The sequence below is a fragment of the Amia ocellicauda genome, chromosome 12 (assembly GCF_036373705.1).
Source record: "Amia ocellicauda isolate fAmiCal2 chromosome 12, fAmiCal2.hap1, whole genome shotgun sequence".
Taxonomy (NCBI): domain Eukaryota; kingdom Metazoa; phylum Chordata; class Actinopteri; order Amiiformes; family Amiidae; genus Amia; species Amia ocellicauda.
In genome coordinates this window covers 8,776,211-8,794,781 of record NC_089861.1, presented here as the reverse complement: position 1 = coordinate 8,794,781, position 18,571 = coordinate 8,776,211, and the positions used below count along the sequence as shown (strand labels likewise).

Here is an 18,571-nt window from a genome sequence, read left to right as displayed (position 1 = left end):
CGTATAAGTAAGATTTTTAGCACTTTTCTGGTTCTATTCTAGGATATAAGCAACTTTGAAATGTAAAACTTACCAAATACTGGCAGATGTCAAACCCTGGTATGTGTGTTCAGAGCTAAAGGATGTGTTGCGTCATAACTTCCTGGATAGCAGAAACAGCAGATTTCTCTTCTTCTTGGCAACTTGAGACTTTATGTTCAGTGGTGTTTTACCATTAACGTTTTACATATTAGTAATCACATAATTACAATCACCCAAACTCAACACTGTGTATAAACAATATTTATATTTTTAAAATGCCTAATCCTTTCACAAAACCATTTATTGTAAAAGTTGTATTACTTATTGTATAGTCATATTTTTACATAATAATTTACCTAATTGTTGTGGTTCATACTTTTTCCCAAGACATATAACCAATCAAATTAGTCATTGCCATGTCCCTAAGTATATTATGTACCAAAACGTGTTTGAACAGAGGAAAGGTATGCCTGATCCTGGACACCGTTTCGGAGCACCCATAACACTTGGAAGTCTAGAAACGCCCCTGGTCTTATATATGTATATATCATCATCATATATCAAGCCACTGCTGGATGAAGGCCACCCCAAGATGTTTCCACTTGCCTATCTATAGCTTCCCTTTTCCATTTCACACATGCAAAATATATTATTTAATCATTTATATTATTTAAGTCTCTCTTCAGTCTTCTCTTGGGATCCATATGATAACTTCCTTTGTTCATCTTTGATCTGATATTTTTGACATATTTAATATTCAGATTAAAGCTTAAAGCTAGCTGTAAAGCTGAGGGTTGTTTCTCAAATAAAAAAGATGCTGTTGTTGGACAAGTAGTGTATAAATGTATAAGTAGTGTTCAGCCAAACAGTGACTGCGGGTCCTGCCAGAAATCCCACACAAACTGCAACTGTGATTAAACAACACGTACTTGTAGGCAATAACCAAATACCACCTTGTGGTCATCATACTCAACTGCACCATTTATATATGTATATATATATATATATATATATATATATATATATATAGTGACTATATCAAATCTGTAGATACAATTTTTGTTCTTATAAATAATCACAAACTTTTCAAATTAAAAGACAAGAATTATATGTATCATTCCACTGAAAAAAATAGTTCCTGAAGACTATTAACATATATATTTTACTCTTTTTACTTGCCATGAACATAAGATTGAATTTTGCCATTTATTGTGAAATATTAAAGGGAGCTTCACTCCTCTTTAATTATTTTGTAAGGTGTAGTAATTTGAAAATGATGAGATAAGTAATTGGTCTATGATGTCATAGCTGTTTTGTAAGACTTTTTGTAAGTCGTTTTATAACTTTGAAAATAATGGCATTATTCAGTTTTTGTATTGTTATTGATTCGTCTGGATGTCCCAAGCTAGTGGGTTATAGACTTGGATTGTTATTGCAGTTATTCCACTTGTACCATGTTGCCTTACATGTGATCAGTTGTTTTCTTGTGGTTACATAGTGAATGCAAACCTATGGAACTTGCACAAACCTGACTTTATTAAGTTGCCTTTTTTATTTCATAGGTATCAGCCTCATGCAGCTTATGAAAGACCAAAATTTAACATAGAGAAAGAAAAACTGACTGCTGAAGAAGGAGAATCGGAAATGACTGAGTCGGAATCACAACTCAACATGCTGAAAGATGGAGGTCTCACTTTGCAGACAGTGCTGAGCCCATCCATGCTACCCACAAAACAGTCCTCCACTGTGGTCAATATTGCCGTCAGCACTATAGGTCTGTTCTACTTTGCTACCCGCAATTTTTTTTAAACCCACCCAGTTTGGAATTGGTAGTTGGCGATTGGCTTATCACTTCCTGTACCAATGCAGGAGAGATAATCAATATCAACACCAACAGTCAGCAATGACTACTGGTCAGATTTGAACCAGCGCTGGGCTCAACCTGCACATTCACTGTTCGAGCCACTCGGCGGTGCAATTTCTGCTTCACCTTCCTGGAAAGCTTTCATGAGAAAATCATTTGAATAATTTAGCTTTTTCCCAGTTTGCATATGGTGCAGTACTTTTTCACAACTAAATAGTGTATTTTTTAACTTTTGATAGTAATATTGATTAAATGCTGATTTATGATACAGCTGTTGTGCAGTTAGTGTTCATAATGTCTTGAATATGTTTAGTAATGTCATGCTAACAGTGATATACACTCACCTAAAGGATTATTAGGAACATCTGTTCAATTTCTCATTAATGCAATTATCTAACCAACCAATCACATGGCAGTTGCTTCAATGCATTTAGGGGTGTGGTCCTGGTCAAGACAATCTCCTGAACTCCAAACTGAATCTCTGAATGGGAAAGAAAGGTGATTTAAGCAATTTTGAGCGTGGCATGGTTGTTGGTGCCAGACGGGCCGGTCTGAGTATTTCACAATCTGCTCAGTTACTGGGATTTTCACGCACAACCATTTCTAGGGTTTACAAAGAATGGTGTGAAAAGGGAAAAACATCCAGTATGCGGCAGTCCTGTGGGCGAAAATGCCTTGTTGATGCTAGAGGTCAGAGGAGAATGGGCCGACTGATTCAAGCTGATAGAAGAGCAACTTTGACTGAAATAACCACTCGTTACAACCGAGGTATGCAGCAAAGCATTTGTGAAGCCACAACACGTACAACCTTGAGGCAGATGGGCTACGACAGCAGAAGACCCCACCGGGTACCACTCATCTCCGCTACAAATAGGAAAAAGAGGCTACAATTTGCACAAGCTCACCAAAATTGGACAGTTGAAGACTGGAAAAATGTTGCCTGGTCTGATGAGTCTCGATTTCTGTTGAGACATTCAGATGGTAGAGTCCGAATTTGGCGTAAACAGAATGAGAACATGGATCCATCATGCCTTGTTACCACTGTGCAGGCTGGTGGTGGTGGTGTAATGGTGTGGGGGATGTTTTCTTGGCACACTTTAGGCCCCTTAGTGCCAATTGGGCATCGTTAAATGCCACGGCCTACCTGAGCATTGTTTCTGACCATGTCCATCCCTTTATGACCACCATGTACCCATCCTCTGATGGCTACTTCCAGCAGGATAATGCACCATGTCACAAAGGTCGAATCATTTCAAATTGGTTTCTTGAACATGACAATGAGTTCACTGTACTAAACTGGCCCCCACAGTCACCAGATCTCAACCCAATAGAGCATCTTTGGGATGTGGTGGAACGGGAGCTTCGTGCCCTGGATGTGCATCCCACAAATCTCCATCAACTGCAGGATGCTATCCTATCAATATGGGCCAACATTTCTAAAGAATGCTTTCAGCACCTTGTTGAATCAATGCCACGTAGAATTAAGGCAGTTCTGAAGGCGAAAGGGGGTCAAACACAGTATTAGTATGGTGTTCCTAATAATCCTTTAGGTGAGTGTATATATATATTTTATTTTTTATTTTTTTATAAATACCTACTTTACTGGACATAGGGTATGGCAAAAATGTTAATGAGACATACCGAACATGTATTTGTGTTATTTAGGAATGTACTTAGCAAACATAATTAACATAGAATATACTTGCTGTGAAAATGTATGAGAATATATTCAGGGAGATGAGGCCAGTATGTCTCTCTCTTAACCGTCAGTCTCTGATTATGTTGATCACATGACAATTTTGACTAATTAATTCAGTAGTTAATGGGTTGGATTAATGACAAACCGCAAGACATCTCCAGGACCAGGGTTGGCCAGTATAGTTTTAGGGGATGAATAAATATATATCCTATGTAGGTGTAGCTCTCAGTCTAGGGACTGGGGCAATATTTCCAGGGAGTGTCTAGAAACATGTAGTATGTTGGTGTTACTAATGTTTGTATGTATCTGTGCAGCTGTAGTCGTGTGCATCATCAGTGCACTCACCACATATAAAGTACATGCTATCCTGGCCATGGAGTCGTGGATCTTGGGCGTGCTGGCTGTGTGCCTGATGATATTCATCGTCTGTGTCCTCATTGTTCTGAGGCAGCCTCAGACTCGGAAAAAAGTTGCTTTCATGGTAGGTGGACAGAGCATTTTTACTACTCCATGGAATACACTGAAAATCTCTGGCCAAGACCAAAAATTTGAACTTGACATGCCCATTTCAAATTCAAATTTGAATTCTTGATGCCAGCTTCTGTTTTAAAAAGGATTGGTTCATCTTCCTCATTCCTCATGCAAATCTTCCATGTACTAGGTCTTCAATTGGAAGTTTTATTTTTGTTGAAGCCACCTTAAACCACTTAAGCTTTTAAGTGTTGCTGGTATTAAAGGGGATTGTCTAAACACCTTGATGCATTGAGGTCAATAGACTAGTTAAGGGTAAAGCTGCTATATTTAATAATTCATGTATTCAATATTTAAATAGATTTTGCCACAAAACTAAGAAAAATATACGTCATGGTATGTTCAATCAGATAGGAGGAGATACAATAATAAATCTTACTTTGTGGTTGGTTGTTTTTCCTTGTTATAGAAAACAATTAAAAAATATGATTTAAAAATATTATTATTTTCGATTTGTCTCAAAGTATATTGTATATGTGGTGAATTTCAAATGTAGTGTTTTTAACATCAGAACCATCAAAATGCATAAATAAAGTTATACTACATTCTGAGACCTTAGACTAACACTAGATACGAATACATTTAGTTTTTTACTGTTATACTATGACTTGTGTAAATTGTGTCATTTCTTGATGCATTGTCTCTGATGTGTTTTTTTGCTTTGTGTTCATATCAATTTTTTTTTCTTAGGTTCCACTCCTTCCTTTCCTTCCCATTCTTAGTATATTTGTCAATGTTTACCTCATGGTACAACTAAGTGGTGACACCTGGATTCGGTTTTCAATCTGGATGGCTGTCGGTAGGTTCTTTTGATTTGTATCATTTACAGTTCATCACCCTCACAATCTGCAAGCTCTTGCTATTGCACTTGTCATTAAAAATCTGCTCTAGAACATCTGCTTGAGTTCAATGCCATGATGAAATGTTTGTGAACTCAATAGCTTGGCAAGTGGAAAATGGCAGCTATACAGAGAAAACTTTATTTACATTGTAGTTTACATATCGCTACACGTGTACCTGTACCCACTGGTATAAGTTTTGATTTATAACACTCTCTTTGTTTGCTAAATAACATTTTCTTCTGCATTATTGGCAATTACTGTATTTCTGTTTCTTTTTGGAAATGCATTCCTTTTTTAATTGACTTTCTCCAATTTCAATGTTGTGCCTTTTCTATTTTCCAAAATTGAACAAAAGTTAAATCACTTATGTGTATTTCAAACATATTTTCACCCTTAACGAATAGTCATTTAGCAGACACTAATTAGACCATATGATGCACTTCAATTTGGTTAGGTGTATTTTCATATGAGGTTTTGGAAAAGGCATTATCTTCAATAATCTTCACACCCAAGTATTAACTGAACTCAGATGAAACATGAGATTATAGTGCTCATCGATTTAGGAAATCTATAAAACTAATACCATTTGATTATTTCCCAGACCTTTTTAGTAAAGTTATTTGTGCACTTAGACTGTATAGCCCTAAACAAAATCTAAACATTGAAATGACCCAATCAACCAATTGCAAAATATACTTTCAAGATTTGATTATTATTAAAAGCTATAATTTTCTATCTAGCAGGAGTTACTTAAAATATTATATTGGATAAACTAATAAAAGCTTGCATGTATTACTTAGAACTACTTAGAACCAAAAAAGAGATATGTAATATCAATGTATTAACCTGCTGTTTTCTTGCTCTCAGGTTTTGTGATCTACTTTGGCTATGGGATCAGGCACAGCGTGGAAAGTAAACGGCATGAGGACGATGAGGATTCAGTCGAGAGTGAAGCTTTGAATAAAAAGAGGCCCAACAGGGATGAAGATGTAGACCTTGATGATGAAAATGACCAATTTATCATCCAAGAAAAAACAAGCGAATGCTAGGCGTGAGAAGACACCCGGCAACTCCTGCAAATGTGTCCTCTGCAGCTGACCTGCAGACAACCTGACATATCAGTGTTAAAATGTGCCATGCAGACTTTTAAGAAAAATACTAGTTTTCTATGTTTGTAGTGTGTCTGTTTATAACTAAGTAGGGCAATCATTTCCCTCAGGTCACTGATCTGGGGCTGACACAACAAAATAAGAAAAAAAAGTGTTATGGTCTTGAAAGGTCCAACACAATTTTATTTTTAAAAAGACTAAAGCAATACGCTTTGTAAAGATGTGGTCACAATGGCTTAGGCCTCTACTGTAACTTTGTTAATTATCTTGATTGAAAGTGTGATTGCTCTCAAACGCTCCACACATGCTCTGGGATAGGTTCATTTCCAGTGATTGGCCATTGCGTAATTGTATTGGCGTGACTCCCTATCTTTGTGTTGTATAGGAGGCGGTAGGTGTGGCATCCTCATCTATAAAAAACACATTAAAAAAGCCCCAGGGGAATAGTGTTGTATGGAGTAGAAGGTATGGTTTCTCATAACACTATCAGCTGTGACTTAATTCTTAATTCCCAACATATTTATGCCCCACACGATGGCAGACTGAATTTGAATGAAATAATAGCTGGACTAATCATGGTGTGGGTTTTGCTCCTCTACTGTACTCCTTGCTGTGGAAACAGAACAGCAGTACACAAGAAACATAGTATTAAAACTGTATTGTTTAATGGTGGAAGTCAATCATATTCTTCTCTGAAGGGTGTGCACAGCTGCACCTGTTTGACCACACCGGCAGCTTTGTCTGTTGTTCTTCACGCTGACCTCTGCCTTTGTCTCGGATGCACGTGAATGGTCAATGTCAAGGCAGTGCATCTCTTGAAGTGGATAATCACCGAGGTAACTGCCAGATGCAGAATACCCAGTGCCTTAAATATTTTCTGCCGGCTTCTTCCGGTGTGTCCTTGGCAAACTAAGTGCTTCCTTTGAAAAGCCCTTCAGTCCTTATGAACTGTGTCTCTGTGCGTTTGCTCTCTGCAGACTATGATTTGTTCATGTGGCTGGCGGTCTGCTTAAAATTCAGCTACAGACTCTAAATAATCCTGCAGTTTTTACATAAAAATTGTAGTATAGTTTAATATAATATATAGTATATTTAACATATAGTCTAACATAACTCTAGTTTCACACAGGAACAGAACATTATCACCTATCCAATTTCCTTTATTTTATTTTATTTGGTAGGTGTACAAATCCCCTTTATTTTCAGAATGTAAAAATGTATATTTTAATTAAAGGGGAATTTGCAAATTCAACTTTGGTTATAGTTGCCATATGATGCATTTTCAGCCACAACCTTTTCTGGATGACAAATAATAGGTGATTGTCCCATATGTACAACATCCAGTCTCCTGTAAATGAATTAATATTTGTAAGTAGGTTATCATTATTTGGCATCTTGTTTACTCGTTTACAAAAATGCAAGTATTGAAACTGCAAGTTGCTGTTTTTTTGTTTGTTTTTTAGTCATACGATGCTTCATCTTTTTTTAATTACAACTGGGTTATCAATTTGTGAATACATATTTCTGTATAGAAATATATGTAAAGAAATCTTAAATACTTTGTTTTTATTGAATACATTACCTGTACTAGGAAGTCATTATCATTTACCATTCCCAGTTATGAAATGGATACACAGAAAAATAGGAATATATTAATGTCACTGTACTAAATGTGTCACATCCTTATTAGGAACATAAAAGTTAAATGGGTAATTAATGTATTCCTGTAATTGTATTGTCCTTATAATAGCAGGCTTTCATGATACAAGCATGTAAACAACATGGTCTGTTTTGTGTATTGTACCATTGTATCCCAACTGAGCTTTCCTTGGCTCAGGAGACTCCACAGTGATTTGGCAACACTGTCAGTAGTTTTGCCCTTTGGAAAAGTACACATAGACACTAATGATAGTTTACTTTGGAGATTACCTCAATCCCTTAGAAAAAAATAGATTCTATCATCTCTAATAGTAAAGTAATATACACGCAAGTTAAACTGACAGATTTCATATAATTTTGTATTGGTGTTAAAAACAACAAAACCTTTGTACATAAATACAAGGTGAGCTATAATTATACAGTTAATGTTAATGTCATTATCATTTGTATACAGTCAAGAATGTAACACGTTTTATACAGGGAGACCCTTTCAACCTGTCCACAAGAAAAAGTCACTTATGACACGGTGTGCTATTGGGATTTTACTAACTTATTTCATTGATAGATTGATGTCAGTAAGCTGAATGTATTTTTCAATGTTCTCGTTGCAGTGGTCATCTGTGTACTAGGTATTGCTGCTAACTAAATTAACACATGCTGTGATATTTCATCCATATAATTTTAAATATGACAACTGCAATAAAATATGTGGGGGAAACAAAGTACTTTTTGTCATTACTTACATTATTTATTTATCCGTTGCATACTTTCTTTTTAAATTGCACTGCTGAGCAAGGGAAATATTAATGACCCAACATAAAAATATTAAATTATTATTTGTAGTAAATATTTATTTAACAATCTATTATTATTTGTTTTTGACATTTAAATAATTTTGAAGAATCCTCAATTTGCATTCATGCTTTAGTAGCAAAGTTTTTTGTAATTTTTTTACATTTATTTATGTATTTTCCCTCCAGTTGATTTTGAAATTCCAAGGAATAATCAAATACTTTGAGTCTTATTGAACATGAATTCTTTCCTACATTGAATTACAAGTTTTGGAAGATAAATTCAAGTTGATTTCAGATTAATTTGATATAACATTTGTAACATTAATTTGAGTCCCAATATTGGTCTCATGGATTCTTCTGCAGTGAAAGTTGATAATATAGTTTGCAATGTTTGCAATCAAGTGATTACATGTATGAATTTATTGTAAATACTAGAATGTTAATTACTATCAAGTGACAGCTGACCTATTTGCTTTGGCTATCAAATGTCTCCCATCTTAGTATAGAATTTACAAAAAATACATATAAATATATTTGTAGGTTTTTTTAACAAACCAGTTTTTGGTTAATCAGTTCCAGTCCAGGCATTTATCCAAAGAAAGTCCACCCCTTGAGGACTTTCACTGTAATTCGGTGAAGTGGAACTGACACACGTGACTCTTCAGTGAACATAAACACAAACCTTTATGGATTAACAATAAAAACATCTGTGAGCTGTATAGCCCAAGATGAAAAGGATAATTAACCTGCAAGTACTTTTAAAAAGCCTTTATCGCTTCTTCAGATAACATACAATAACATACATCAATTATAAGAAAGTATGATTCCAAACAAAACATGTTCCCAAATACACAATTTAAAATGTCCATTCCTTTTGCTAATCCTCCAACACATCAAGATTGAACTGTTTTTAACTTCCATACTTTCAAATTCTGTTTACATCCTATTATTACAAGTCATTCAACTTTATTTGTACCATTCATTTTCACATTCTTCTTCATAACCCTTTTCAACCATTTCCTTACATCTTTGGTATATAAGTCTTGTTTGTAAATATATTTCTGAATTGCCAGGATGCATCTCCAAAAGAGTTACAGCAATCACTATCCTGTCAGCCCTACTTCAAGCTCTAATGTTATCCTAAAAGGACTACAGGCCAAAGACGGGACAGGGAGACAGGCTGACACAGTCGGGTTAGACAGACATAGGTGCACACAGAGGGGAATGGGTAAACAGGACAACAAGCCCAAGAGACCCAGCATGCTCTGCGCCCCCCTGTGGCTGGACAGACAACTTTATATATACACTGATCAGCCATAACATTATGACCACTGACAGGTGAAGTGAATGACACTGATAATCTCGTTATCATGGCACCTGTCAGTGGGTGGGATATATTAGGCAGCAAGTGAACATTTTGTCCTCAAAGTTGATGTGTTTGGAAGCAGGAAAAATGGGCAGCGTAAGGATCTGAGCGACTTTGACAAGGGACAAATTGTGATGGCTAGACGACTGGGTCAGAGCATCTCCAAAACTGCAGCTCTTGTGGGGTGTTCCCGGTCTGAAGTGGTCAGTACCTATCAAAAGTGGTCCAAGGAAGGAAAAGCGGTGAACCAGCGACAGGGTCATGGGCGGCCAAGGCTCATTGATGCACTTGGGGAGCGAAGGCTGGCACGTGTGGTCCGATCCAACAGATGAGCTACTGTAGCTCAAATTGCTGAAAAAGTGAATGCTGGTTCTGATAGAAAGGTGTCAGAACACACAGTGCATCGCAGTTTGTTGCGTATGGGGCTGCGTAGCCGCAGAACAGTCAGGGTGCCCATGCTGACCCCTGTCCACTGCCGAAAGCGCCTACAATGGGCACGTGAGCATCAGAACTGGACCACGGAGCAATGGAAGAAGGTGGCCTGGTCTGATGAATCATGAGTTCAAGGTGTTGACTTGGCCTCCAAATTCCCCAGATCTCAATCCAATTGAGCATCTGTGGGATGTGCTGGACAAACAAGTCCAATCCATGGAGGCCCCACCTCGCAACTTACAGGACTTAAAGGATCTGCTGGTAATGTCTTGGTGCCAGATACCACAGCACACCTTCAGAGGTCTAGTGGAGTCCATGCCTCGACGGGTCAGGGCTGTTTTGGTGGCAAAAGGGGGACCTATACAATATTAGGCAGGTGGTCATAATGTTATGGTTGATCGGTGTGTATTTTTATTTTATTTATTATATATTGTATATAATATATTTTGTTATTATTTTAACTATATCTTCCAGGAACTACTAAGACGTTTATCTGTTATTATTTTTTAGAGGTAGTAATTGTGAAACAGAAGGATATTGTAATTGGGATTTTGTTACATATATTTATTTCTTAAGGACTATCAATTCACACTGAAGAAAATGTATATAATCACTTTACCATGCCTATGATAAACCTTTGAGGAAATCTTATAATAAACAACTAAACAAAGTTCCAGATTCCTCTTTCTAGGAACTCACTGATGCACGATGTGATTGATGCCACCCATTGTAAAAATGATCTCTGTATGTGTTTGTTCTGTACAATTAAATTGAACGCATTTTCAGTGGTAGACTGTTCTATTCTGATTTCATTAGGTGGCAGCAGAGGGTCTGAGTATTACTATAAAAAGGAAGTGAGCTGCAAGTTGAGATTTCTGTGTTTTTCAGATTTTCTTCACAATGTAACACTTTGCCTCCTTGGTGCTCCTTGCTGCAGGACTGCACTCCACGCTCTGGGCCTGAGGGACTGTATCCTGCCTTGCTTTGGCATTTTTATCAGCACCTAAACTCCCAGAGCACACTTTCACCCCCCCACCTCCTCACCATGAAGGTCTGGATCCTTATTAGCCTGATTCTGCTTTGTGAAGTACTTCAAAATGGTGAGCAACTGAGTTCTTGGTTTTGTTCATTGTTTTGCATTTGTTTTTAAAAGTCTACCTAAATACATTTGATTGTATTGTATTTGTAGTGTACTGTGGCAAATGTGATAACCATAAGGAGTTGCTGGGATTAATCTGATGTTTGTGCAGAGAATTCTCTGTATCCTGGCAAGGCAGCATTGTACAAGTGGATTCCTTCTTAGGTGACATTTTTTATGCACAAAGGTTTCTTATATTACCACAGCATGTGAGATAAACCCACCCCAAGGCCACTGTTTTAGTCCACATATTTCTGCAGATATTCTCAAAAAAACATACAAAAACAGCAGTGTAATATGTTCTACAAAATGTTTTGAAACTGCTCTGCATGTTACGAAATTGGATTATGAATTGGTTTATGGCTAAGAAACTTGAATATTGTTGTGTTGAAACTTCAGCAAAAACATTTTTTTCTCCTGCCTGCCCATTCCACAAAACCGTTCATCTGATTAGCAGCTGTGATTTGGTTTAGACTTGTGACTTCCCTAATATCTAACAGGTGTTTTATATTAACCTACTTTTTCCACGGCAGGAATATTTTTTGGAACTCTCTGACATACATTGTCAAGCCACCACCAATTCAGACAGTTGTACACAGTTGTCTATGTTGGTTTGCTGAAATTTGCTTTGTTTATCTATATGTCTGTATTTTTTTCTGCTCACTGAATAATTGGTGTCATACTTTGCCATAGTAGTGTAGCTAAATACACAATTGTAGCATTGTGTACTACTTTTATCTCAAACAGAGGATGGTTTACATATTATGTGAAATATTTCCTGCAGTAATGTTTTTCCAGCTGTGGATGAAGTATGGTCTAAGGAGTTTCCCAGATTGATAACTCTGGTCACCAATTCTGTGAAATGATTTTAGTATTTGAAAGCATCTATTTGACACTGTGGAAACATTTGCAGTTGCATGAGGATGAAAATGACACCTGCATAAGATCTGTGTCCATTACATCAAAAGTAATCAGTATCGTGACTGTACAGATCTCTCTGCTCTGGCTCCAGTTCTATACTCTTCAAATCTGGTCTCAATTTAGGCACCACTTTGGTCTATTTCCATATTTACCTCAACCACTTTTTAACCACTTATTTAAGCCCTCTCAATGTTATTGATCTGTTAGTATTGGATACAGATTGTACTATTACATTGCTTCTGCTGCAGATGAAGGGATAATGCATAGAGAAAGACTTAGTAATAAACAACACTGCTCCCACAGCTGGAGTTAAAAGAGATTGTATATTGGAGTGAGGTGACATTTCTAACTCATTGGTTGTCTGTCTGGTTATTTTTCTAAGATCTCTGCAATTTCACGTTTTTTAAATATACATTTGTAGATTATTAGATTTTATATCCAGTGTCTAATTGCCATAAGCTTAGCTAATATTTCACAACTTGCTTCTCTGAAGCAACGGGTCCTAAACCTGGGACATAATTAGTTGTTATTTTTCATTTTCTGAGCATAAAATAAAATAAGATAAGTTTGTCTGTGCAGTGTGTTGAGGATAGAGAAAAGATTAGCAATGTGTAAATGAGATCACGCTAAGTAAAAGGTTGGGAAGCCCTGGTGTCTATGCTATGACAATTAATTAATATATTTTCCCTTCTAGGCCTCTGTCAGGAGAAACGCAAGAAAGACGCCGGGGAGAATCGAATTCGGCCTGGCACGAAAAGGGTAAAGGTCAGGTTTCCCAAGGTGAAGGAGAGGGAAGCAGGCGTTAAGGGTCAATCAATTTTGACGCAGGTCTTGGATAAGGGACGCTTCCTTAGGCTGCTCGATTCCTTGACTCTCAGCTCAGGGAAGAGTCTTGAGCTGCGATGCAAAGGCAGCAGGATCGGATGGGCTTATCCCACTTACCTGGACACCTACAAGGACTCACGCCTCAGGTACTACCTACTTAGAAAAGGTGGAATTCACCTACGTATAATGATGAAATAGTGAAATCATGAAAAAGCTGATAGATAATTATATAACCCACTATATGGGTCATTGCATTGCATTGGTCATTGTGGCATACTTTGGGTTTAGGAGAGGAAGGAATGTTGCAGAAATGTGTATGTTTTGTATTTGTTTAATGGATATTACCATATGGCAGTGATCTCCAATGCTGGTCCTGGAGAGCCCCGATCCAGCAGGTTTTGTAGGTCACCCTTCTATAACCAATTTTTAAATGCCTGAAAGTATTTAATTCGAAGCAATTCAGCAGATGGTGTGGTAAATTCAGTCATTTAGAAACTATTGGAGCAATCACAGATTTCAAGAATTCCCTCAGCTCAGTGGCTTCATTTATTAATAACACCCATGTGTTCCCAGCATTTAGAAATTGTTGATTTAAGGTGACCTATAAGATTAAGTGGATTGGGGCTCTCCAGGACCAGGGTGAATGAAATGTATTTATTAGGTATACGGCAGCTCTGTGAAAGTGTTTGTTGTTTAATAATGTGAATGGAAATGAGCACTGAACGAGTTCTTATAGGATATGGAAAACAACTTCAGTTTGCTTTCTACCAAAACTTCCATTATTTAATCACGTTTGACTTACAATCTGCTTCTACTTCTTTGTACTACTTACTATATAATTCTTCCTCTATACAAGCTGTAGTGCTGGAGAGTAGTTTAATAAAATAATGATCTGTATGTCTTTTAAATCCACATATCAGCACCATCATTTAACTGAAGCTAGAGATGGGTAAATATTTGAGGACAGTGTTTTATCACTGCAGCTATCATCCACTGCCCTCTATTGGTTACACAGGACAACAAAATTAAAGGCTTTCATTTGGACTTTTCAGCAGCCCTTTCTCCGATTCAGCTAATATATTTAATATAAAACCAAATTATGAATTATGATTCATGATCAAATAATGATCAAAGGACATGTATATTAAGAGGTGTGCTATTGTTTTGTTGTTGATCTAAGCATTAAACAGCACGACAAGTACAGCCAGCTGATCCTCACGCCGTCTTCCGCGGCCGACACTGGCGAGTTCAGCTGCTGGCCACAGCTCTGCGATGGCACCGAATGCACCAAAGACCCTGACAGGATCTCCGCCACGTACATCTACTTTACAGGTGACAAGATCAAACAGCCACTGGCCATACCGCCTCAAAGTCCACCCTTCTCAGCCCTCAAAAACAAAAAAACAGGCCTGGGCTTAGTCTAGTACTTAGATGGGAGACCTTTAAGGAAAGACAGATTGCTGAGACGGTGCTGTTGGACTATCTGAGGTCACTCTTTCCTATGGACAATACAATACAATAAACTAAAACTAAACAATGTCTCAGTGAAAAGGAAACTGCTGTCCTGTCCTGTTGTCTGGAATTGCTTCTGATGCTCACCCTAGTTCTCCCAAATTCATAATTAATTTCTACCACCTGATTCTACTTACATTTGAGTTCACATGACTCACACTCATGTTATGTCTTTGGCTTTTGTATATATTCAGTCTTACTATTGTCTTGCATGTATGAGCTTGTGAACGTTGCTTTTGATTGAATTCACTTCGATTAATCTCTACCTTTGCTATTCTTTTAGATAAGGACGAGCTGTTTGTCCCATCAGCATTGCATTTTGAGATCATCTATCTGCGACCGGACAAGCCTTCAATCATCCCCTGTCGTGTTACCAACCCCTCAACCAAAGTGTCGCTGCACCGGGAGGTCCCCCCCGAGGAAGTCCTTGTAGATGGAGTCCAGATATCATACAACCCGATGAAGGGCTTCATCCTTCATCAAGCCAGCCCGGAGCAGAAAGGAGTTTACTACTGCAAGGCTGTCAGCCGGGATACACCACAGATGTCCATCAAATTCCAGCTACTGTATGTGGAAGGTAAATCTGTTCCCAAGCCAGTAATATAACAGTAGTTTGCATTCTGGGCATTGCAGTGTTAGATTTCTTTGCTCTTTTCATATTTTTTGTAGATACCGCAAATACAGTCATAAACACCCAACCCTGTCTAAGTCAGATATTAATTGAATGGTACTTGAGGAACTGGAGTTGTACTGTAACAAATGCTTTAAATGTGCCTGTATATAACTCTCTTACTTACAGTAAAATAGTTTGGTATGATTTTTTTATGGTATATTACTATAAATTGCCATTCCCAAATTGTTTTCATTTTATGATGGAAAACTCACAGTATTTCCCCAAGATGCTTGTCTTAGTTCAGCTACTGGAAATGAATGTAGAAAAGTGTATGGTGTCTTAATTGGGTGAGAGGGAAGGAAAGTTGAAACCCAGTGTGACATATGCCCCACATGTTTTACAGGCTTGGCAATAATATACTATCCTGATTTACCAGTGTGTATCACATGCATTGCTGGGCTTTTAAGGGTTAATAAGGACTATTTTTATTAAGTTGATGAGGGGTTTTAAGAAGTTGTTTCTATATAAAGGGTCTATAAATCGTTTCAAATAAATTGCACATACGTGTCTTTTTATTTTTATTTATAGTGCCAAGTGGCCCCCCCTTTGTGACAATTGAAGCATCTGAGACTACAGTACGAGGGGGTGACAATATTAACGTAACGTGCACCGTTCTTGGAGAACCTGAAGTGGATGTGGACTTTGTTTGGACTTTCCCAGGACAGGTGAGTACACCTTGCGTTGGCGATTGTTTTCCCCCACCACAATCAGGGGAATAAGGGAGGTAGTGTGAAAACAGGAACAAGCTCTATCCACTCTTCTCTTTCTTGTCATAGCCCCCACCCTTATCATATTTAATCTTCATCTTCTTTGAGTAATAATCACTTCTTCGCCTTCAGAAACCACAGATTCTTATTTTGTTTCTCTCCACTTCAACATGTGAAAGTCTATCTCACCTCCCAATATCTTGTACAGTGAATTTCACAAAAACAGTTACATTCTAAACATTTAGACATAATCTGTGTTAATTGAATTGGCCAATGTGATTTGAATGCGTCAGCAGGGATTCATTTAACAAAGGGAACTCTGACTTAATTAGAAGCTCCCTGTAGTTTCCCAGTTACAGCTGAGATGAGAAGTGACAGAGAAATTAGTCTGCAAGTGATAATAACTTCTATTGACTTTCCTATCCTTGCAATTGTAGATTAGATAATTACCCTTGTATTGTGATTTACTAATATGTTTAGCATATTTCATAATGTGTGTTTAAAACATGATACACCCAATTAGAAATTTAATGAAAAATCAACAAGTATATCTCATATACACTTTGAATTTGTAAAATGTATTATGCCTTGAACTGCACTGTATTATTGCACTTTGTATCGCTCTTATTTTGTAAGTCACCCTGGACAAGGGTGTCTGCTAAGAAATAATAATAATAATGATAATAATAATAATAAAAGATTTGAGCATCATCATAAAAGAGATGCAAGAAGTCATCAGAGGAAATAAGAGAACCCTGAGGAAGGGCACAGGGAATGAAAATAAGTGGTCCTAGCATAGATTCTCCAGGGGCACAACATAAGAAAACTACTGAGAACAATATGCAATCTAGGCAAGCGCAAGTAGCCTGAGATTTCAAGGTCAGGTAGACCAGTTAGACGATCGTACTAGATGTTCCATTAATTGTCTTCAGGATTTTTGTCAGTGCTGTTTGAATGCTAAATAAAATAATCTCCTTGCTTTTATATGATGCAAGACAGGATCGCATCTGCCCATTTAGACGTTTGACTTTCCCGTCCTAATGCAAAGAGGCATAAACTCAGAGGACAAACTAATAGCTCGAAAACAATGAGTCTGAATCCCAAATTCTATACAGGAGAGATGAAGACAGATACACGCCAATTCAAATGTGCACCTGAAGTCCCAACAGCACCCTTTTCATGATGCAAATCCACAGTGCAAACCACAGATTAATAGCATCATAGGGAGGACAAATGGTCACGAAGCCACAGGAGGCGCTGTCACACAAGGCAAGGGAGCCCTTGTTGGCATTAAGCCGTGTAACTCTTGTGGCACTGCGCCAGTTGCACACTGCACAGTACGAAATTCCTTGTCACAGTCAGTTATGACATAATCCTAGATTTATGGACTATAGGACATAAACGACACTCTGAACAGACTCAGTTTAAGCCACTCAGGAACCCCCCTTGGCTTGACCTTTTTTTGTTTTGGTTTTTTACAAATCTTGCTTCTTCATTTTTCTATAGACTTGTACTTTTTTTCTTCTCTCTATCTCCAACATTAGGATCAAAGACCTGTAACCATTACAGAAACCTGGAGATTAATACACAGAGGCACTGGACACACAACTCGTATTTCACAGAGCATGATCATTGTGGAGGATATTGAGACTATTGACTTTGGAAACTACATCTGCACTGCCAAGAACCTATATGGGGAGACCTCTGTGGCTGCAAACATTGCCTCTTATTTCTAAAGATCACAAGGAAAATGATAGTGGTGTGGTTCCTTCTTTGTCTGTATATATATATATATATATATATATAAAACAAATTGATGTTATACTCCTTCCAGTTTGCTTTACAATTAATTCAATACAATATGTAATGCCTTTGACATATTCATTAAAATGCTTTGAAATGTTGTCTAGAAGGGAAAGCAATTGTAAGACTTGCTGGTACAAGTGAGACAAAGCAGAATATGAATGGATCTGATGAATTGTCATCATCATGAAAATATAATCTTAATTATTCAAATAAAAAATTGGAAAGTAAATCTGCAGCCATTCACCCCATTAGCTACTTCCGGAGAATTACTTAATCGGAGTTTGTAGTTTCCAGTATTGCAAATTCCCTTTCACCGACTCTCTGACTAAAAGACTGGGGTAGAATAGCTGCACAGGCATGCCAGATTTTGGCAAGGGTGGACACAACACATAGTTCATGGCTGAGCTGTGTAAGAAGTGTGCCTAGTCTTAATTGACTCCTTATGTGGAAAGTATGCAGAGGCCTTACTTTGTTTCATATCAAAAGACTTACTGTATTTTTCCTATACTTTCAAAAGCACAATTCCTTGCTTGCTTCTCTGGTTCTCCAGGATCCTGTTGAAACTATTTTGGTGAAATGATTTCTAGTACAGTGTGTGTATCATATTTGAATCTCACTTGGTTTGTTATTAAATTCATTAAATAAAATATAACTGACATCGTTACTTGGCTC

At 37.4% G+C, this 18,571-nt stretch overlaps 2 protein-coding genes across 4 annotated transcripts in view; both read left to right on the top strand.

Moving 5' to 3' along the window:
- Window positions 1-8,447, top strand: part of slc7a2 (solute carrier family 7 member 2) — a 51,853-nt gene extending 43,406 nt beyond the window's left edge. For all 3 annotated transcript variants that reach the window (XM_066718261.1, XM_066718263.1, XM_066718262.1), the window contains 4 exons: window positions 1,584-1,795; window positions 3,899-4,065; window positions 4,806-4,914; window positions 5,825-8,447. In XM_066718261.1, coding sequence (XP_066574358.1) covers window positions 1,584-1,795; window positions 3,899-4,065; window positions 4,806-4,914; window positions 5,825-6,006 — 670 coding nt within the window. In that variant the 3' untranslated portion in view covers window positions 6,007-8,447. The remainder of the gene's footprint in view (window positions 1-1,583; window positions 1,796-3,898; window positions 4,066-4,805; window positions 4,915-5,824) is intronic.
- Window positions 8,448-11,187: 2,740 nt separating this feature from the next.
- pdgfrl (platelet-derived growth factor receptor-like) lies at window positions 11,188-18,563 on the top strand. Its single transcript, XM_066718258.1, has 6 exons — window positions 11,188-11,417; window positions 13,071-13,347; window positions 14,382-14,533; window positions 14,997-15,290; window positions 15,915-16,051; window positions 17,638-18,563. Exons 1-6 carry the CDS (start codon window positions 11,363-11,365, stop codon window positions 17,827-17,829), a joined length of 1,107 nt encoding a protein of 368 aa, XP_066574355.1. The 5' UTR covers window positions 11,188-11,362; the 3' UTR covers window positions 17,830-18,563.
- The last annotated feature ends 8 nt before the right edge of the window (window positions 18,564-18,571 follow it).

Bases quoted from the DNA above. Each gene is read 5' to 3' on its own strand.
- pdgfrl (XM_066718258.1), top strand. From the start codon at position 11,363: ATGAAGGTCTGGATCCTTATTAGCCTGATTCTGCTTTGTGAAGTACTT. The intron at 11,418-13,070 runs GTGAGCAACTGA...TTTCCCTTCTAG, and splicing joins TTGTGAAGTACTTCAAAATG to GCCTCTGTCAGGAGAAACGC. The intron at 13,348-14,381 runs GTACTACCTACT...TGTTGATCTAAG, and splicing joins TACAAGGACTCACGCCTCAG to CATTAAACAGCACGACAAGT.